At 38.7% G+C, this 22010-nt stretch overlaps 2 protein-coding genes across 8 annotated transcripts in view; one reads left to right on the top strand and one right to left on the bottom strand.

Annotated features, from left to right (window-relative positions):
* The window catches only part of abca5 (ATP-binding cassette, sub-family A (ABC1), member 5), a 115202-nt gene extending 105321 nt beyond the window's left edge, over positions 1-9881 (top strand). For all 3 annotated transcript variants that reach the window (XM_041217167.1, XM_041217168.1, XM_041217169.1), the window contains 4 exons: positions 1244-1396; positions 2958-3037; positions 6490-6545; positions 8458-9881. In XM_041217167.1, coding sequence (XP_041073101.1) covers positions 1244-1396; positions 2958-3037; positions 6490-6545; positions 8458-8559 — 391 coding nt within the window. In that variant the 3' untranslated portion in view covers positions 8560-9881. The remainder of the gene's footprint in view (positions 1-1243; positions 1397-2957; positions 3038-6489; positions 6546-8457) is intronic.
* On the bottom strand, positions 2692-21857 carry LOC121293821 (myb-related transcription factor, partner of profilin-like). 5 transcript variants are annotated; one of them, XM_041217177.1, is made up of 5 exons: positions 21200-21857; positions 20794-20956; positions 20485-20625; positions 8167-8280; positions 2692-3095 (listed from the first exon to the last, which is right to left on the bottom strand). In XM_041217177.1, exons 1-5 carry the CDS (start codon positions 21434-21436, stop codon positions 3010-3012), a joined length of 741 nt encoding a protein of 246 aa, XP_041073111.1. In that variant the 5' UTR covers positions 21437-21857; the 3' UTR covers positions 2692-3009. The 5 variants fall into 5 exon arrangements, with proteins under 5 accessions (XP_041073111.1, XP_041073110.1, XP_041073113.1 ...); XM_041217176.1 differs by lacking the exon at positions 2692-3095 and having other exon boundaries at positions 7830-8280; XM_041217179.1 differs by lacking the exons at positions 2692-3095; positions 8167-8280 and adding an exon at positions 17924-18033 and having other exon boundaries at positions 21200-21854.
* Positions 21858-22010: the final 153 nt, after the last annotated feature.

Here is a 22010-nt window from a genome sequence, read left to right as displayed (position 1 = left end):
AGTAATGGAGGTCCAAAGAGATTTGGATGTTCGTGTACATGGATCATTAAGATATCAAGGACAGGTACAAAAAAAAAATCCAGAAGAATGCAAGGGGTTAGAAGTCATGCTGCAACTATAGAAAGCTCTGGTTAGAGCACATCTGTAGAACTGTATGTATTTCTGGGCACCACATCTTAGGAAGGATACAATAGCCTTGGAGAGAGTGCAGTGCATTCTACACTGGAATGATACCTGGGCTCCAAAGTTTAAATTATGAGGAGAAATTACACAAACTACTGTTATTTGTTTCTAGAATTTAGAAGCTTATGGGGTGATTTGATCAAAGTTTTCAAGATGTTAAGGGGAACTGATATTTAGATAGAAACTATTTCTGCTGTTTGGGGAATCTAGGTCTAGGGGACATAGCCTAAAAATTAGATCATTGTCTTTCAGGAGTGAAGTTAGGAAACAAAGAGTGATAGAAGTTTAGAGATCTCATCCATAAATGGCAGTTGATTCTGGGTCGGTTATTAATTTTAAATCTGAGATTCTGATGGATTTTTGTTAAGCAAAGGTATTAAGGGAGATAGTTAAGATGGATATATGGCATTAGGTCTGAGATCAGACATGATCCCGTTAAATGGCGGGCAGAACAATCTTGATGGGCCAACTTGACTTCCCCTGGTCCTGTTGTCTCATGAAGAGAATTGATATCCCTTTAGCTGTTTTCACAAATATAAAAATCTCAGCATAAACTGATAAAACACTTGTAGTTGGCTTATGCTGTTTCTGTTGCAATTTTGGTATCAACTCGATATTCTTCCTTTATAATATAGTTTAAGTACTTTGGTTTTCTTGTAGTTAATTGTTAAGTTACGAAGACAGGAGCAATTACAAGACTATATCAGTAACTGTGCGGATAACTAATTTAGTGTTTTGTGCTAAAAGGAATAGGTGACTGCGTAAATGTTATGCCTATAATGTGGGGGTCAGATAACAGGGCTATAATAGATTGAAAAATAAAATATTTAATTGTTATGTTTCTAGGACTGACTTGTTATTGCTTGTTTGTAATAAATTTAAATGTGACTAAGACTGATTAACTCAACCAGTTGTTACTTATCCTGTAATTGATATTAGTCAGAATGAGGATTATGTGGCCTCGCAATATAAAACTGATTTGAACTCCATGCTAATTGTGCTAAAATTTATATGTGACTTAATAATAAACTAAAATGCAGGTAATCTTTGTTATTAACAGGTGTATTGGCTCCATACAGCACCTGAAGAGCAAGTATGGTGGTGGATATACACTGGAAATTAAATTGAGGGGTGAGATGACAGAAACACAACGAGTATCTGATATTCATGATAAAATAATGCAAATCTTTCCACATGCTTCACGCCAGGAAAGGTAAGGGACAGTATTTAACAGTTAAGTGCTTGCCAAACGTGTTACTCATCTTCCCCGTCATTAGTCAATATCTGTTGATTTTAAAACGAAAACGAAAATAAAAATATCTGGAAAAACTCAGCAGGTCTGACAACATCTGCGGAGAGGAACACAGTTAACATTTCGAGTCCGTATGACTCTTCAACAGAAGAGTCTGTTGAAGAGTCATACGGACTCGAAACGTTAACTGTTATCATCTCCGCAGATGCTGACAGACCTGCTGAGTTTTTCCAGGTATTTTTATTTTTGTTTTGGATTTTTCAGCATCCACGGTTTTTTGCTTTTATCTGCTGGTTTTAAGTTTGGCACAAATGCAATTATTGCTATATGTTTAAAATTTTTAATATAGTGATAGAGATTGAAAGCTATGTACACCCCCCAAGTTACCTGTTCAGTTGTCACTTAGTATTTCTCTAAATTAATACAGGTAAGCCCACCTAAAATATCATATAAGGCTGAACTGTTATGTTGGAAAATCTAGAATTATTCCGAAGTATTAACTAAGTAATCTGTGGCATTGCTTATGAGCATTTATTGATGTTTACTGCTGTCAGCTGTGGATAAAATGTGACAGTGGTTTGCCTTCACAGTAATGCAGAAAATTTACTGAAGGAGTGTGTCACAGAGTAAACCATGACATATTGATAGTGAAAAATGCAGGCTTCAGAGCTTTATTTTTAGAACTATTTGTTTACCACTTCACAAACTGGCTTAAAATGTAAGCAATTTTGTTCTTCCTTCTCCACATAGATACGCTTGTCTGGTTTGTTCATTTTGTTGGTTCATTTTGTGGCAGTAGCTTGTTTGTTAACTTAGGAAAATATATTGGTTAGATTTGTATTGGTGGTTTCTTCATACAAGGTGGCTTTTCCTACCTGTCAAATATTTCAGCCAATCAGAATACCTGAACATGTGGTTATTTAATCAGAAAAGTATGAGATGATTTTCTCTGTACAAAATACACATGATTCCCAGGTGTGTCATACACGTTTGGTCTAATACTCCCATGGACAAAACTTTGTTAGATCAATAGATTGTGATGTAGAATGTCATATATCACCTGACAATGATTGTAGATTATAAACAATGTAGTGTTACATTATGTATATATAATATATACAATATATATTATATATACACATATTATATATGGTGTACACCAGTTCTAAATCTGTTTTTATGATACTGAACGGATTATGGCATTATGCTGATGACCATTCCCCATGGGGGAAAGTCTGTCCTTTCAGTGATGCTCTCCTTATTTAGATAGCTTTGTAGAGATGAAAAAGAGAGAAAAGAGAGAAAAGCAGGGGTGAAAATTTATAATGTAAAATAGCACTTTGCCCATGCATAATTATATGATATAAAACTTGTCATAGTGGAAACTACATTTAGAACAATTTTGCTAAAATTCAGACTGAGAACTTTTATCCATGAAATGGTAAATTTTACAGCTATTGTATTGAAGTTACAACTATTTATAATTCATCTGTGTTTCCTTCTGCATACTTTTTCTTTTTAGTTTTGTTGCAATGATGACATACAAAATTCCCAAGGATGACGTGAAGTCTCTGTCAAAGGCATTTTCTAAGCTCGAGGAAGGTAAAAGCCTTTTCAATTGTCGAGTATCTGCTACAATGCACTGCTTTATACAGGTTAACTGTGAAGCAAGCAGACAAGATTGATTCCTTGAATAACAATAACTTGTGTGGCCAGTGTAATGCATTTAAAATACCAAGAGTGCCCAGTATTATTTATAACCGGTTCAAAACAATGTCAAGGGCTGCCAAAAGTACTTCTAAGAATGTTAGAAAAGATGGAGATGAAGATGGGGAAGCGAAAACAACATTTGTATTCTTATAATGCCTTTTACAATTACTGGAGATCCCAAAACGCTTTACATCCTATGAAGTACTTTGAGGAAGAGGGAACAGGGTGGGAAAGAGGAGAGAGAAGAGTGAGACTTATGATGTGAAGAAGGCGAAAGAAAAAAAAAGCTATGAGAATGGGAGTGAGAATGGACAAAAAGATAATAGTGCAGGGAGGAGGGGACATATGGGTGACAACATGCACCCTGGAAGCGCTGCACCCAGTTGCAGCTGAGGGATGCTGGACAGCGATTTTTACTTCTGCCACCTATTTGTACTTTAGCCTCAGGGCAGTGGGAAAGAGAAGGGAGATGCAGGTAGATCACTGTTTCTCGTCACTGGTAGGGGCTGAAGATGCATTTTTACCTCAGCTTATCAGCTCACCTCAGAGTGGAATGAGTTCAGATCTGAATTTTTTTGCCTTCAAGAGTGCAAGCAGATAACTTTGGGGAATTGTTCTAGCGATCAATGTTTGTCTGAGGTATGGGTTAGGGAAAGCAAAACTTGGACTCTGTGTATGCCTTAATACAAAGTTTTTCTATCAGTTATGATTCTTTGGTCCTTGATACTCCTTATCCTTGATGCTTCAGGGTTTTTGCTGTTAAGTGGTGCACCAGATGACAAAATAAGGGCCATCTTTTCTGCTTTCTTTCCAATATTTGTGGTTTCCAGCTGACTAGTCTTGTTTAACGACATTCTACATTAATGTTATGCATAGGAATTCCATATCCTGTGCCATCAAGTGCAAATGGCATTTGGAAGTCGGTGGGCTGTGTTTTTGAAGTCCCTGTTCAGCTACAATTGATGCATTCCACTTGCTCTCCAGTTGGCTGTTTCTCTCATTTTTGAGGTCAACTAACTTCCTTATTTTTATCTGAAAGTTGCTTTTTTTCCCCCAAATTTAAAAAATATAAATAAACTTCTTCCTTGGGTGGCTTGAAGGGTATTTTAGATTTTTGTTATGTGACAGGGTCATTCAAATAAAATGTGTCTCATAATGTTATGCTCTTAGCAGCAACTTCAGGTGCAGTATCTTCTGCATGTTGGCATCATATATGATTTTTAATGTAAAATAGTTTATAGAAGTAGTCCTCATTAGACCAAATGCATTGTATTATTGAGCTTAGCTCTGTAGCTATTATTTATGACAAGTGTTAAAAAAAAACAAATTTGTGAGTATCAATATGGTTCATCTGCTAAAGTCGCCATTGTTTTAAGTGGTTTCTGGTGAGATGAGGTTTATTTAGTTTTTAATTCCTGGTTTTCAGTTCAGTGTGTTCAGTGTCACTGCAAACGAACAAAAAATTGTTGTTACAATGTACTTATGTGTTCACTTCTATGAACAACACAGTTTTGTTTATCAAGTTGTTGGTAATATTTCAAATAATTAGAATAGGGATGGCAGCATTGTGATAATATTACTGGACTAGTAATCTAGAGACCCAGGCAAATGCTTTGAAAATATGAGTTCAAATTCCACAGTTGAGAAGTTTAAATTTAATTAATGAATTTGAAATGAAATAATAGGCCCATTAATAATAACCATTAAACTACCAGGTTGCTGTAAAAATCTATCTGCTTCTCTAATGCCCTTTAGGGGAGAAAATCTGTCATCCTTACCTGGTCTGGCCTACATGTGACTCCAGACATAGCAATGTGGTTGACTTTTAATTGCCCTGTGAAATGGCCCAGCAAGTCACTCAGTTATATCAGATTACTACAGAAAAGATAAGGACTGCAGTGGTTCAAGAAGGCAGCTCACCACCACCTTCTCAAAGGTGATTAGGGAAGGGCAATAAATGCTGGCCTTGGCCAGTGATGCACATATCCCAAAACAAATTAAAATGCTGATCCAGGCAATATCTCTTTTTCTAAAGAGAATATTGTTTACAGGAGAGAAATTCTCTTCAAAGGTGAGTTTAGACTTTTAAGAATAACTCTTAGCAGTGAAATTAAGATATCTATGTTATGGCACAGTGGATGGTAAATGCTGAGCTGCTCAAATCCCAGAGGGAAACTTGAGACATCTGCAGGAACTGTTTTGCAATTTGCATTTTTATTTCAAGATGCGTGCCTTGAATTCAGTAGTAATAAGTCCACCGAGTCTTAGAGGTTTTTTACAAAACTAAATTAAACATTTATTAATAAATTATTTTAAACACATACATAGGTCTACAAATTACTACTATGATAACTCCCAAATCCTCTAATTAATCAAGCTCCCAGTTACACCTCCATTAAGGCAATAGTAAAACAACATAGATTTCAACAGACCCAGGCAAAGCACATAATAGCCTGGACAATGATATTTAAAACAAATTATCTTAACTTCGGTTTTTATAGGCAGCAGCTTGGTACATAGAGGCTGGAGGCTTTTAAAACTTGTCAGATCTTAGAATGCCTTCTTCTTAAACATAACTTTATCTTTTTAATGTAAATCCCATTGTTCCAATATGTCTTTGGAACTTTACTTAATTTCCATAAATCTTTTATAGTACTCATTATCAGTAATCTTTGGGGAAAATAAACACATTGTTAGGTATAGCCTCTGTTGGCTAGGTGTAACACCTTACCATTTCTTTGAAATTCACTTCTCGGGTTTATCTAAAAATGCAAATGTTCTTCACACCTCACATTCTAAAACTTCAGCCATGTTTACGTATTTAGCATTTCAAACTTATTTTCCCTTCTGATACAAAGCACCCGACCAGCTGTCTATAATTCAATTAAACCCCCTACACATACCTACACAGAGAAACTAATCCAAACCTCACTATTAACCTACCTTTACAATAAATTACAATATTATGAAAGTTATTACACTTTCATGGCACTGAGCAAAAAACTGTATTTGGCCTAATGAGGGAGTCCAGGGTCATGGGTGCAGACAGGAAAGTGGAGTTAAAGGCAAAAGCAGATCAGCCATGATCTTTTCGAATGGCCTACTCCTCCTAATTCTTGTGTATGGTGATGTAATCAAAAGATGATGCTTGTTGTTTCTGTTAATCTGCAAAACTGCAGACCAAATCCAATAGAACTAGAATAATTAAATGGTTGTGGTTAGTGATGAACCAGTGTGGACATTCTAACCACTGTAAGGCATTTGTTTTCAGTGTTTAATGTGTTGAGCCGTCCATAACTCTGAATTCATGTGCCAAGCAATAATCGCTATTCCTTTGTTTACAGCTAAACACTGTTTTGACATAGAAGAATATAGTTTCTCACAGTCAACATTGGAACAGGTATAGTAAATTTGTCCCTTATATTTTATGTATACACAAGGTATGAGAGATCTTTCTTTTTAACTGCATCTTTCACAAGCACCAGAATAATTATCCAATGTTCCATTTATAATGGAGGTTCATTATTAACCATCCCTCTCACCTCGACTTCCACGAGTCCGAAGATGGCTGATAAGGCCGATTTGGGATCTGCATAGCGTTTATGACACATGGGGCATTCGTTGTCATGTGGGATGTCATGGCATGTTCTTTTTGCTGCTCTCATTTTTCCTCTTCAGTTTGTCATTGTTGGGTCTCAAAATGCTGAGATCCTTCCCACAGACTTTGTTGTCATCTGGTCTGGGCAATGGTCTCCCAGGAGCTGATGTCAATGTTGCATTTCTTCATGTTAGTTTTCAGCACATCCTTGAAGCGCTTCTTCTGAGCTCCTCTGGTGCATTCTATGTTCTGCGCATTTGGTAAAGAGAAGAATCCCCTTGGAATTGACATTTCTAATTCCTTCCCCTGCCAACAGTTCCATTCCAGAGCTTGGAATCTCTTCCAACTCTGTCATTGAACTCTGAGAAGGATAAGCCTGTCCTCCTTTGGAACCCCACAAAGAACTTAGTCAAGTTTGGCATAGAAATCTTCCTTGGTTTTGTTGTTGGCGTCCAGAGTTGGGGAATATGCATTGACCATGGTTGCAAATTGTCTGCTTTCCAGTTTAAGGTGAAGAATCATGAGGCACCAGAGGGAACTCATGAAGCCGGTTCACAAGTTCATTCCTGATGGCAAATCCAATTCCGTGAACTCTACGTTCTTCTTCTGATTTCCCTTTCCAGAAGTATAAGCGCCTCAGTGTGACATGTATCCATGAGGGTCCTGATTGTTTCAGGCCCTAGAATTTATTACTTGTGTCATTTGTGTATTTCCACCAACATGATTCCCTCTAGATGTGGCTATCCACTTGGAAGAGCTGAGGCAGATTATGTTTGGGACACCTTTTCTAGCCCCCACCCAATAAGGAGTGAGCTGAGTGGATCCTAAAGAGGGATGCTTAGTAGCACTTACAGCTGCCAAAAAGCACTCCTGCCTCATCCAAGTGCTAGATGACCACCTCCATCTCCATGCCAGATCATGAGTAGAAGCTTTCACACAACACAATCCTGCTCCCATCGCCATTTGCTGGTTGCCGAAGGGCTTGGGAGATGTGCTTGGGAAGAAAAATGCCTGTCCGTGACATCTTTTAGCATGGAGAAACTGTTACGCACCAGCTTCTACATGTATCTTGACAGAAAGAAAACCTTGATCCAATGGCAAAGAAACCAAAACAATTAGAAGTTTTTTTCTGCTGCAGCCTTCGTCTGCCAGGACAGCTATTGAGATATTCCAGTTCTGGATCGCTTGTTCTGCAGTTGAGGACTTGTTTGCTGGAGCCCCAACTGCTGAGTATTTCTAAGGCTCCTAATAGGCCTTCACGGTAAACAAAGCGGCCCAGAACATAAGGAGTCCCACCACACTTCATCCCGTTTTGACCAACCCTTTCTTACTCATTGCCCAGGTTCCACGACAAGGATGAGGGGGTGGATTTTGGAACCCAATTGAGGTTGAAATAGGGTCCTAAAAACTTGTGAAAATTTACCTTGTTGTTTCTCTGTATCATTTCTGTTCGTGTTTGATGCTTTCTCCCCTGAGATTTTCAGGGTCAACAAGACTGACAATTTGCTCTGCTGCTGGGAATCACTTGCAAATCGATCTAAGGAAAACATGATTTGAATAACAATCTGATGAGTTGTGAGACTTGGAAAAACAACTTTCTGTGGCAGAGTGGGAATTACATTTCATTCATAACCTGGCTCGTCTTAAATGTCTACCAGATGTATAATGATCCTTTATATATCAAATGCAATAATGACTCCTTTATTTGGTTTAGGTTTTCATGCAGTTTGCTAAAGAACAAGAAAGTAGTGAAGAAGATTATAAAACCTTGGATACAAGCTTTCGGTGGCAGCAGCTTCAACAAAATGAATGTTAAAAAGGTTCAGTTGTTCTACTGCCTTATAACAGGGAAACCTCAATACAGTATTCAGTTGATCTTTATTAAGTCAGATTTCTTGATTGCTGGAGCACAGCCTATAACATTTTAATGAGGATGCCACACTGATTGAGGCATGCGGTGAGAACAGCCCCTCTAGATGTTCCAGGACTTGTACTTATCCACGGCCACAGTGGCAGAGACTAAGTGAAGAGGAATTTTAAAAAGATATATGCAGCTGCCTTTACAACTGTTGTGTACTTGACATTGCTGGTAGTAGTTACTGAAAATGCTATTACATTAAATTTTATTTGTTCTTTCAAGTGTAGTTAAGATTTTAATACACAAGTTATAAATGACAGAAACAAACATGCATGCATATTGTGCCAGAGATGTCTCCTTAATTTGGTAATACAATGGATTTTAATATATAAATTCCTTCTATTTGAAATCCTTACTGTAGCAGCGACTCTCAACACATTGCACATGACATCTCGCCTTTCCTCAATTGCCACTGGCTGCTAATGCCACATTTTAAAACCAGATCAGATGACAACAAGGAATTTGTTTTTTCTGTGTTGCCCAAGCTTCAGTTCACACATTTCTAACTTGCAAATTAGAAGCAAGCAAAAAAGGAAAAGTTTTTAGGCCATAACCTTTTACTGGACATGAGTGGATTTGTTTCCAGGGTAATAGCATTGATCACAGAAAATGATTATTTATTATATTACATATTGTGATGTATTACCTTTGTGTACACAGTACCTTCTAAAAATCTTGGCCTTAACACAAAAAAAGTGAAATGGTTAATTGTCAGTCTACAGACTAGGTACGTTGATATCCCCATTTTCTGCCAGCTTTAAGCAACTTGTTTTACAAAAACTGTGGCTCAATGTGAATTATTGCTGCCATTTTTAAATTGGGAATCTCACTGGAACAAAAATCATCAGGAAATAACCTTTTTTTAAGCATCAGCAATCACATCTGAGTATGGAGTACTTTACTGTACTTTGTTAATAAAGACTAACTGGTATATTAAAGACCACTAAATAAAATTTTATAATCACTTTGCACTGTGCAACTTGTACACCTTATTTGTTTTTAGGTGTTTTATGCCTTTTATCATTAGTTTAGAATTTTAACGTTGGAGTGTTATTTAGTGTAAATGAGCAGTGTATTGTGTTACTTTGTTTTTAATTTTATAATTCAATGTGCAGCTATTGCTCTCTTGCCTATAGTGGTTGGTAAGGATATGGAAAATATGAAAAAGCAAGGAAAGACTGGTTGTGAACAAAGTGATTAAAGTTATTGCTTCTTAGGAACATGGTGTACCACAATTGTCATTTCTTGTCAATTCCTCTCAAATGGTATAAGTGAATTAATTAATTTTGTGTGCACTAAAATAATTGGATCAGACCAATTCTGAATCTCAAAGCTAGTTTGTTGAGTATGTTAGACATATCTACCTAAAAGTTGGAGCTGAATTAATTTGATAAGCACCACAAAAATATTTGGCATTTACTTGAGAGGTTTGTGTTGGGTGCCTTCTCAAAGTAATCCTCATTGTCAAATAGTCCAATGTATTTGATAAGCAACATTGAAAAATTTTACAGGATATTTGGTCGTTTCATAGTCAGAAGGGCTGTGATTTCCCACAATACGTGGACTCCATGAAAGATGTAGAAGGTTGGGGTTAGCTGGAGTTTAATGATATGATTCCCCCACCACTGCAACTCCCGCACCCCATCTTGTAGCTTTCCTTAGGACAGTTCACAGCTGTCTCAGTACTTGTGATGTGGTGTCCCAGTGGATGAAGCAAGATCGATTCTGACCTTGAGTCTTATTTTCATGTGGGGTGGATGGATTGGTTTGTGAACTAGGTTTTTCTCTAGTTACTTCCAGTTACTGATAGCAAGAGCTCCCACTGTTGCATTTGTCAGTGTGTTTGGTCTTTTGTTTTCAGTTGTTTTACTTTAGCCTCCTTCCTTATACTTCTGGTGCCATTATGCCATATCCTCAAGTATTAATTTTATAGTGTAGAATGTGATGTCAAAATGTTGAATTAAGAACTATTTACACCAAAACTTATCAAACATAATTGGGTTTTGTTTTGAATGACATTTTGCGTACAAATTTGTATAGCAACTATCTACAGTTAATGTTTCCTTTTCAGAACATTCAACTTTAATGCAGTTCCTTTGAAAGGAACAGCTATTTGGATGAATCCAGTAATTCTTTCTTCATAAATAATAAGGAAAGTGCAGAGTTTAGGATACAGTACAGTAATTGTGAGCTTTATAAACCTGCACAAATTTTTGCATCTAAAGCCAGATTTAAAGAACTTGCAACCAAAGTTGGAACATTGACCCCTTGATCTCTTCTTCAAAGCAATTGGTTTGTTTCAAAAAATTTATGTTTTCACACCCTGGTATGCACTGGGATCACAGCCTGCAACAATTTATTTACGTTTCAAACCCTAATATATGCCAATAATTGAAAATAGCATAATCTTGTCCATACTGTGTATGTTAGTTTAATCAGACTTATTGAAGGGAACTATTTATTTCATGAGTAATGATCAACAGCTTGGTTCTTGCAGTTGGAGTGATTTTGAACGTAGCAAAGAAGCACCTCCACTTAAACTATATAAAATTAAAGATAGTCTTATTTTTATCTTGCTTATTATGGAATGTCACCAGGCAGATGTTACAACAGCAATGTGTTGTAAAATATTCTCAGAAGCAGCATTAGAAAATTTCCACCATTATAAAACGGGACATCACAAAAGCACAGTATGAAAGGAAACATGGGTGTTACAAGAGGATACATTACAACCTGGGTAAAGGCAGCAAACAGGGAAAGGTGGAGATGTTGAGGATCAATTCTTTGTGGCTGGATGAGGGACTACACCAGATTATTTAGTGCAAAAGACTAATCACATACTAAGCACTCACAATACAGGAACATGTTTATCTGATATTAAAATTCACTCAAATATTGATACTTAAACAACAACTTGGGACATTACGTTGAAAATATTATCTAGAATCACTCATAGTTCATCTATATCTGAAGAATCTATGCTGTATCAGCTGACATAGTAACTCTGATGAAATGCATAATTGCATTTGAAAAGAAATGTAACACTTGAAGGATGATGGTGCATTAATTTTTGATCACCTAGCTATTGATGCAATCAGCAACTAAATGATCGCAGGGTTACTGAAGATTCCAATAATTCACTCCTTTTAACTGTTCATTTTATCATTGTTGCCCAGATAATCAGTATATTGGTCTGTATACAGACTTATCCAATAGAAAACAACCAGCTTTGAAGAATAAACATTTGAAGTGTGCACCCCTAATCAACAGTATTATGACTTGCTTTTGAAAGACTGCTTTTGCATTATTGAATCAGTCAGCAGCAAATTGCCCAGGAGTCAGCACAACTCTTTTTATAGTTTAAAATAATTTCTTCAATCGAGGTCAACTATCAAACAAAATTGCTCATAACTATTGAGTACTGGGGAAAATCTTGGAGCGATGACCAAGCATTAACTTGTTTACCACTTAGTTAGCTTTCTATTATAGATTAAAAGTCTTACTGCAGAAAGTGTGTACAGGTGCAAGACTTAGTACCTAGAATTTTTATGTCAGTCTTCCTGGTCTTCCTCTATCTCTGTCATCATGTTCTGCGATTTCTCTGTTGATTTAACTTACCTTTGAGTTCTCAAAGCTTTACACTGGATTCTAATTTGGCCCACCTGTCATAAATGGTAGCTGCCCAACAGTAATATAGCATCCCACTTACATTCGTGCTCCAGTCACCACTACCTTCATATGGGTCAACTTAGGATGGCAGAAGCCCTTCCTAAATGCAAATTGAGGGCTATGGCATACATTAGAGCCCAGATGTCAGTCAGGACTGAACTGAGCAGAGAGGGCATTGTGCATACTCTGCCCAGCTTCATTAGGTGGTTTAGTGAAATAGGAGATAAAAGGAAGATTTATTTCTGTTGGGTCAGAAGGAATCTGAGTGCTCCTTTGAACTGGATAAATGTAACATGCTAAAAAAAAAACGCTGGTACTGTTGCCAACACTTTTCAGACTTCCCAGCCCTGGCTCCACCCCAAGCAGCAATGAAGTAACCAAGTCTGATTACTAGAGCCTGAATGTTTTTTTAATATTTTTGTTTACAATTATTTCTTGTAGAGCATATGCTCTGTCCTTCCAATACTGGGGCTCTGTATTTGTTAGCATGCCCTTCCTAAAAACAATTTCTATTTATTCCTAGGTTTGTTCATTAATTCATAAATTTTCTCTCCCCTCCCCACACGTCATTTCTGCTGCTCTTAGACTTCAGTTGCACTTGCGTCCCTTTTGTAGCTTCCAACTGTCATAACAGCCTCAGTCAGTCATCTTGTTGCTTTGAGCAATGATATTTATGCATTTCGACAAGTTAAGTATTTTGATTTTACATAATACCTTTTTGGATTTGAATTTTGACATTCTTGTTTATCCCTCCCCTGACTTACTAGTTTTATCCTCTCTCTCTCTCTCTGCCCTAAATATTTACTCACAAGGACATTGCACCCAAACCAGATTAGTATCAACGTGTCCATTTCTAAATCCCTTTTTTCTGCACTGTTCTCAAACCATGCATGAGCATACTTGAAAGAAAAACAAAATCACTGGAAATAGGTCAGGCAGCATCTGTGGTGAAAGAAACGAGTTAACATTTCGTCAGAACTACATGATATCCTTACCTCTTATCCTATATGGCCATTTTCATCCTTGTGTGTCAGGGTTGCAAACTTAAGTAAACCTGTTACTCAGCTGACTTAGCCATCTGTTCTAGGTCATGATTTCTCTCCCAAGGACCAAGATCCTCACTGAGGGCAAAGATAAGCTCAGATTCCTTTTCTCCAATACAAATTGGCTTCTTAAACACCTCACCCCTGCCCTTGTGGCTAACGTGTAAGAAAATTGATTTATTACTATGTTAGAAATCAATTATTATGCTGCTTCTCATTTCTCTTGTCCAGCAAGCTAGAGAAACTTAAATGTCGCTCCTACTCTTAAATGTCGCTCTTACTCTAACCCTGAATGCATTTCCATCTCTATTTAATATAAGTTTTTTTTAATTGTGAGAGGGCTTTAAGAGGAAACGTGTACCAGGCTGCAAATTATTTTGGCACCCAGATTTGGTCACCCAAAGAAAAAGGTTAACATTTTGAAAGTTTTTAAATCCCCTCCCCTGTGTAGTAGGGTGGTGGGGGAGGGGAGGGGAGGGGTGGGGATGCACCGATGGTACTTCAGCATTCTTTGCAGGGGTGCAGGCCCCCCGTACTCCACACACCCCAGAAGTGACTAGCTGATTTTCCAGCCCATCAGATACCCCAGATGCATTCCTAGTGCATGGGTGCTTGCCATTGGGGTACAAAAGAGGGAATATCCCTACCACCATCCTCGTTTTTACCACAACCCTTTGCCTTACTTCAACTCTCTTGGATTAGATAGAAACATGGTTAGATCTCTTGTTACTGCTCATAACCTCTAAATCGCCTACAAATCTATTCCTTTTCCATGTTTTGGTGAACTATAATATATTCTAAGTTATTGTTAAATCCCTTACTATATTTATTTCTAACCACACACTGTGCATTAAGACCATCAATAAAATATTCTCTTTATGGCTGTAATTATACCTTCAATAAAATACCATTCCTTTCCCCTTATCTGAGAGTTTTACAAGTGAAAACATGTTAGTCTCCAGCATTATCTGGGCTAATTTTTTGTTAAGTTTATATCCCGTTGTTCTAATATGCGCCTCTAGTTTCTTGACTAATATTTTGTATGTTCACATATAAACTTTACAACCATGAGCCTTTTAGACACCTTAGCATCCTTTCCATTTATGTCTTGAGTATTGAAGATACTGATTTCCTTTCCCTTAATTGTTAGCTTTTTTAATCTTGTGATAGCACTCTCATCCCGTTAAGCCACATGAGCACATATCTAGGATGACATCTCAATACTGTACTGACTGAATGAAACTTTAAAGCAAGATCCCCACTGGATACATTACTGGAAAACAGGGAATTCTTCCTTACTAATATTTATCTCTCAGGCAATATTAAAAAGTGGATTAATTGGTAATTTATCTAATAGCTGATTGTAGCACTTTGTTCTGTACAAATTGACTGCTACATTTGCCCACAAAGCAACAGTAACTACATATCTTTGGGACATCCTAAGGATGTGAAAGCACTATGTAAAAGTGTAGTAAGCCTGAAGCAAAGGATAACCAAGAAAATGACAGAGCATAAAAGTAGCTTGAGAGTAAACTAGCAAAAAATATTAGGAATTAGACTGGCACAATAAACATGGATTCCACCCCCCGCCCCGAGGCAGAAAAATTGTGTTTGATAAATCTATTATTTGAAGTCGGGGTCAGAATAATTTTTTTGGGGGCTCTTGATTTTCTTGAGCACTACTTTGAGCTTCAGGTGTTTTCTTTCCCATATGAGTTCAGGAAACTATTCGTCCTTGGATCCTTGGTAATATCTCTCAAATTTGGATTTGAAATACAATTCCCAATTTACAAGAATAAACTGAGGTCAGATTCATCTCAAATTCCAAGTATTTGATGCAATGAAACAGAAATTGCAGGCTATAGGGAAAAGTTTAACATAATTAGATTACAACATTTGCATCTCATTCCTGTTGGAAGCCAATTGAGCTTCACTGACAACTTAGATGAGCATCTCCTCATTGTGCAAGATAAATAACATTCTTGCAAATCAGTTCTGCTTTATGACACCTTGTTAGACATATCAATTCAAAGTACCAACTTATTGAAAAGAATTAATAAAATGGAGTACAAAGTAATGCTCTACCATCTCTCTCCACCCTCCACTGGGACGTGAGGGGGAGGCGCGCACAGTCTGGGCTGCTCCAAGGAACAAATTCGTCCCTGTTGAAGCAGGGCCCAGAGACAGTTATAAGCAGGACTCCTTGGATTGGAGCTGGGGCTTAGCAAGACTGCTGAAGGGGAACAAGTGCAGGACAGAGAGCGCGTGGAGCCTGCAGCAGCTCCTCCCTGTCAGGCAGTGGTCCCAGTAACTAGTATCTGCTCAGGCCAAAGCCAAGACCTTCTAGAAGCAGTCTGCAGTTCCCCGTTAGCCACATCCACCAGCTACTGCACAGTGCACTGGGGTCACTATGCTGAGTGTGTCGAGGCCAGAGCCTTCACCTACCTGACAACTGTTGAGATCCTGGAGCTGGCCAGCAATGCAGCCCAGGAGAACAAGACCCGCATCATCCCCTACCAACTGCAGTTTGCCATTCAAAATGACGAGGAGCTCAACAAGCTGCTGCGAGGACTCAACATAGCCCAGGGATGGGTCCTGCCCAACATCTAGGTTGTGCTGCTGCCTTAGCAAACCAGACACCCCAGCAAGGTACAGTAAAAAAACATGATCAGAAAAAAAGTGGAAAGGAGGGGGGACCCGTGTTTGGAGGTGCTGGAGCAACAACATGGGGGATTGAATCAGAGGAGCAGCTTCTTATAGATTCTATCTCCTATGCTCGCTGCTTCTCCAGTCAAAAAAGGTCATAGGGGTGACCTTTCTTGAATTTTTCATCCCTGTTGTTGAATTTTCAGCCACTATTTATGAGGTTCCCAGGGTGAATTTGCCTGCCACTTCAGTGTACTTTGAACCCTATTTGATGGTATAACTAGAAGGATCAATAAGAGGGGACCAGCGAATGTGTGATTTTGGATTTTCAAAGGCATTCTAGAAGGTGTCACACAATAGGCTGTTACACAAAATTAGGAATCATGGAATTGAACTAATAAAAGATTGGATTGAGGACTGGTTAACTGACAAATTAGGAATAAATGAGTCATTTTCAGAATGGCATGGGGTAACTAGTGGAGTGGTGCAAGAATCAGCGTTTGAGCCTCAGCTATTTACAATCTATATCAACAACTTAAGATGGGGGGGGGCGGTATTGAGTGTGATACATCCAAATTTGCAGATGATACACAGCAAGGTGGAAAAGTAAGCTGCACAGAGGATATAAAAAGGTTGCAAAGGAATAGAGACCGGTTATGTAATTGGGCAAAGGGAGCAGATGGAGCATAATGTGGGAAGTGTGAAATCATCCATTTTGGTCAGAAGAATGGAGAAGAAAATAGTTTTTAAAAGATAAGAGACTAGTGCACATTGAGATTCAGAGGGATTTGGAAAAGTTAACACACAGGTTTAGCAAACAATTAGGAAGGTAAATGGTATGTTAGCCTTTATCGCAAGGGAGTTGCAGTATGAGGGTTAGGAGGTCTTGCTGCACTGATATACGACTTGAATGAGATCATACCTGGAGTACTGTGTACCTAATGGAGGATATACTTGCCTTAGAGGAAGGGGATGCAGTGTACATTCAAGAGATTAATTCCTGGGATGAGAGGGCTATCCTATGAGGGACCGAATAGAGTGGGCCTATATTATGTCGAGTTTAGAAGAATGAGAGCTGTTCACGTTGCAATGTTTAAATTCTTAGCGAGCTTGACAAGGTTGAGGGGAAGGCTGTTTCCCCTGGCTAGAGAGTCCAGAACTAGGGATTCATAATCTCAGAATAAGGGGTCAACCATTTAGGATTTAGGACTGAGATGAGAAATTTCTTCACTCAGACTTGTGAATCTCTAGAATCCTATACACCACAGGACTGTGACTGTTCAGTCACTGAGTATATTCAAGATTTGGGTATATTTTTGGGAATTAAGGGAATCAAGAGATATAGGGATAGGACTGGAAAGTGGATTTGATGTAAAAGTTCAGCTACTTTCTTATTGAATGGTACAGCAGGTTCAAGGGACTGTATGATCTACTCCTATTTCTTAGATTCTTATAAATGAAAGTTTTTAAAAAAAATCTATCTGTCCCATGTTATTTCTATCCATTCCTCTCCTGTGTTTGCTATTTGAGCTGCCTTAATGTCTGTTTGGTTTAGCTGAAGATGGCACCCAGTGCATGGAACATCTCTCTATAATTCCTCCTAATGTTCTAGAAATCTTAAATCCTCCCCCTGCATGGTCAATGTTATGTACCTAATCTGCTTCTCCCTAACTGGCCTGATGTGTGGCTGCAGTAGTAATCCTGTGAAGGTCCTGCTTTTTAATCTAAACCACTTAACTCCTCAAATTCCTTTTACAATTCTTTAGTATTTGTCCCTGACACTACTTCAGAGTGCTAATGCTTCCCTTTGAAACATGGCACTACCACAGGCAAAATGAAGCCAATGTAATTTTTGATTATACTATACTTACAAGAGGAATATATTGATACCTTAAGGTTTATTGGCATGGTTGTGCTTGATTTTGTTTTAAGTAAAGTTTATTCAACTGAATCCAACTTCATTGCTGGCTGAGCCGCCTCCTCAAACTACAGAAAATATTGAATTACACAGCTCCTGGAAGAAAATACATAAACATGCTCAAGAAATTGTTCAGTTTATGTTGTTGTTAAATAACTACAATACTTCCTCTTTCAACAGGTTCACTCCAGTTCCAATGGATGGACCTTGTCTCCCATGATCTGTTAGCATTTTTACTATTCTTCCTTTGCAGAGATTATGCAACCTTGGATTAAAAATTATCCTAAATGTGGTAAAATATACATGAACTGTATAGAAAAGTGTTTTACTCTTCAGTCTCCTCAAAATGGAATATCAAACACAGGACCAATGTTTTACAGATGAAAGTAACTGCAATATTTATTTATAAAATTACGCTCAAACATTATTAGGTTAATACTACACATTCTTAAAATCAAACGTGTTCTTGGGGCAGATCACAAGAGATTTAGAAAGGATCTGTTCCTGCAACATTTGGAAAATCGTCTTTTTAATGTTTTAAAACCAACTCATTAAATACTTTTCCAGCTCTAGACATGTATTTTTTCAAGTTTTCGCAGGATCTCAGAACTTGAGGGTCGAGCTACGTTTTTCTTTTGATGCATTCTTAAATATATACTTAGAGCCAACAATGATGAGATTGTTGTTGCATTTGAGGGTGAATGATTGCCTGAAACAGGACGTTATTAATGCCAGACATAAATTAGCAATGGCACAAGTTTAACCAGACTGCAGCAATACAATGTTACAAAAACACTACAATGTTAATGCAGAATTTAATATACAATGTCCTGAGTTAAATGGTAGATACACAAGTTTGTGGATGCTATTCCCAAATGTTAACTTATCTACAGCCTAAAAGATATGAATACTTTTAAGTAGAACCTTAACATGGATGTTATAACACACAACTATATTACCATTTACTAGGACATTTTTTAAATGCACAATGGTGTTTATTATGGGCGTACATGAGTCACTAAAAGTCCGCATGCAGATACAGCAAGTAATTAGGAAGGCAAACAGAATGTTGGCCCTTATTGCAAGGGGAATAAAGTATAAATGTAGGAAAGTCTTTCTACAACTGTAAAGAGCATTGGTGAGACTACACCTGGGGTAGTCTGTACAGTTTTGATCTCCTAACTCAAGGAGAACTATACTTAAGAGAAGCAGTTAAGAGAAGGTTCACTAGATTGACTCCTGGATGAAGGGGTTGTCTTATGAGGAAAGGTTGAGCAAGTTTGCTCTATATTCATTACAGTTTAGAAGAATGAGAAGTGATCTTATTGAAATATACAAGATTCTGAGGGGGCCTAACAGGGTAGACGATGAGAGTATAATACCTCTCATGGGGAATTTAGAACTAGGTTTAATAGTTTAATAAGGGCACTCCCATTTTAAGATGGAAATGAGGAATTTCTTCTCTGAGGTTTGTTACTGTTTGGAATTCTTTTCCCCAGCGAGCTGTGGAGGCTGGGTCATTGAATCTATTCAAGGCTGAGTCAGACAGATTTTTGATTGATAAAGGAGTCGGGGTTATGTGTGGACAGGCAGGAAAGTGGAGTGAAGGCCACAATCAAATAAGCCATGATCTTATTGAATGGTGCAGCAGACTCAAGGGTTAAATGGCCTACTCCTGCTATTTCTTAAGTTCTTAAGTGAATTCAAAGCAAGAAAAAAAATAAACCCTAGTAGAAATTTAAATGTTCTTTTAAAATTGGTGTTGTGTATGGAAAAAGCGCTTTCAGTTATATTATCTCAAAGCCCTAAAATAGAATGACAGCTGAGGAAACTGTGATGTCTACAGCTATTTTTAAACTTACAAATACAGTAAATTGCTTTACATTAAAGATTACATAATGATAAAGTATCTTTTCAGTTTTTGTCAAATTACTATCCCCCCTGTTACTTGTGCAGAGATGTGTGGGGGCACAGAACTGGTGCTAACATGAGTGTCAACTGTCTGAACTTCACTCATGCCACTGGTGGAGGGCATCTCCTCACAATACGCAATCATTTGTGTAAGTGTAGAACATTGTGCTGCAATGAGATTTTTGAATCCCTCTGTCATGGTTCCATGTAACTGTTCTCCTAGTGAATCAAAGCCAGCCACAACTGCTTCTTTAAGTTTTGACCCCAAAGCTTCCATAGCAACATTGTGAGCATTCATAAGAGATGCTCCTGCTGTGCCTATAGCATGCATAAGTGAGGTTTCGACTGCAGCTGTCATTGGTGTTGCTATCTGCTCAATGGCAGACTGCAGTGAGGACAATCGCTGATCCAACCTAACCATACCATCTTCCAAAGTGGTGTGCATGAAGGCTAGTGACTGCTCAACACGGACTCCATGTTCTAACAGTCTCCGTTTGAAAGCAGGCCCATTAAGGTCTGTAACTGCATCCAGCTGAGTAGATGCACCTACCACACTGGGTCTCCATGCTTCAACAGTTGCCCCTTCATCACCCACCACCACTTCCTCCCATTCTTCACTAGTGCTCAGTGACTCACTTGGTGTTTCCTGATTCTCATCCTTTATACCTCTAACTAGAGGCATTTCTGTGTTGTTGCCTTGTAGGATTGGTGACAATTGGCATTCAGGTGTATGTTGCTCTTCTGATACCACGTGTTGTCCACTGTGTTCTCTTTGTGCTTTGAAGAGGGAAAAAAATAGTACGTTAAGAGTAAGCCCAAATCTATTTGGTTGCTGCACTTATTTATACAAAATAACCTGCTTATATAGCGTGTGTGTGTGTGTGTGGACATACTCATTTAACATTTTCTGCAAATCACAGAACACCTGAATAAAATATTACTTACGAATATGTCTTGGCATGGTACCTATATCCACGGGTCGAAGGCCTTCAAGACTTTCCTTTCCAAACACAACGATCATATCATTTTCAAATTCCGTCAACGTTTTGACATCTGGGGGACCACCACCCGCTGTCTGCCATGATCTTCTATTATAAGCGAGTTTTTCCTTTAATGGAAGAGTATAGGTCTAAGGCGATAATTTGACCTAAGAAACGACAGTACTTTACTGCAGTACATCATGCTCCTATCATAGCATGTACAATGAACCTGGCATACGCGCCTACTCTTGTTTGTTGGGAATATGTCTCTGATCAGGGCAGCTTTTGTTTTGGGGTTTCTAATTGTTAAAACTTTCCCTGGTAGCACTTGCGTTCTGGGCTCCCATTTGCTGGCGGCTTTCACGCCTTACCTTTGTGCTTTTCTTCAAGTCGTGCACCTTCTTGCGGACTTCCTCCCAGGTCCGGTGGGTTCCGGAAACTGCATTGACTCTCTCTGTAACGTACTGCCAGGCATCCCTCCTCCTCTGCGTGTCGGGAGGGTCACCTCCCCGCCCGAAGATATCCTCCCGTCTTTCCATCACCGCATCCACCAGGACACACAGGTCCCGGCTGCTGAAACGAGCCTTACGAATCCTCCGGTCTGCCATTTTTGAGAACGCACAGCTTCTCAAGAAGAAGGAGGAGAAAAAGTTTTTTCTTTGCGCTTTAACAAGGGAGGGAGTTTAAAGTGACCCGTTCACCGCTTTAAGGAGGGGAGGTAAAAAAGGGCAGGACGTAACAAACACAAAAATCACTGCATGGCTGAGGGGGCAATAATTCTCGCAGCAGCTAACGGGATCGCAAGTCTGCATGCTTGAAAAGCTTGTGCGGCTTCATTTCAATATATAGAAATATTTTGATGCTTTTCGCATAACTTCGTTTCAATTTGTGGTCGTTATCTTTTTCCCCTCTCTCATTTCGTTGGAGAACAGGCAACAACGCCAACGAGTTCCTGCCGACTAGGCTGCAGTTGCCATCGCTGAGAGATGGCGCTCACGCTCAGCTTTTCGGTTATAACCCCCCAGTTGACCTGTCCGGCGGCGTGGTGCCTGCCGGTCGGTGTAGTCCCGCTGGCCCAATCGACGCGGCCGTAGCCATGAAGAGGAAACACTACAGTTCCCAGAATGCCGAGCGACAGCCCCCCCCCCCCCCCCCCCCCCCCCCACGGTTTTCTCCCCTCGG

The sequence above is a fragment of the Carcharodon carcharias genome, chromosome 22, assembly GCF_017639515.1.
Source record: "Carcharodon carcharias isolate sCarCar2 chromosome 22, sCarCar2.pri, whole genome shotgun sequence".
NCBI classification, from domain to species: Eukaryota; Metazoa; Chordata; class Chondrichthyes; order Lamniformes; family Lamnidae; genus Carcharodon; species Carcharodon carcharias.
The sequence above is the reverse complement of the archived record's forward strand: the minus strand, read 5'-3'. Positions and strand labels throughout refer to the sequence as shown.

What these genes read in the sequence shown, in the direction of transcription:
- LOC121293821 (XM_041217175.1), bottom strand. Translation starts at nt 21,436, where the DNA reads ATGGCAGACCGGAGGATTCGTAAGGCTCGTTTCAGCAGCCGGGACCTG. An exon ending in ACTTGAAGAAAAGCACAAAG is followed by an intron (nt 20,957 to 21,199) that starts GTAAGGCGTGAA and finishes CTTCCATTAAAG; the next exon opens with GAAAAACTCGCTTATAATAG. An exon ending in TACCATGCCAAGACATATTC is followed by an intron (nt 20,626 to 20,793) that starts GTAAGTAATATT and finishes CCCTCTTCAAAG; the next exon opens with CACAAAGAGAACACAGTGGA.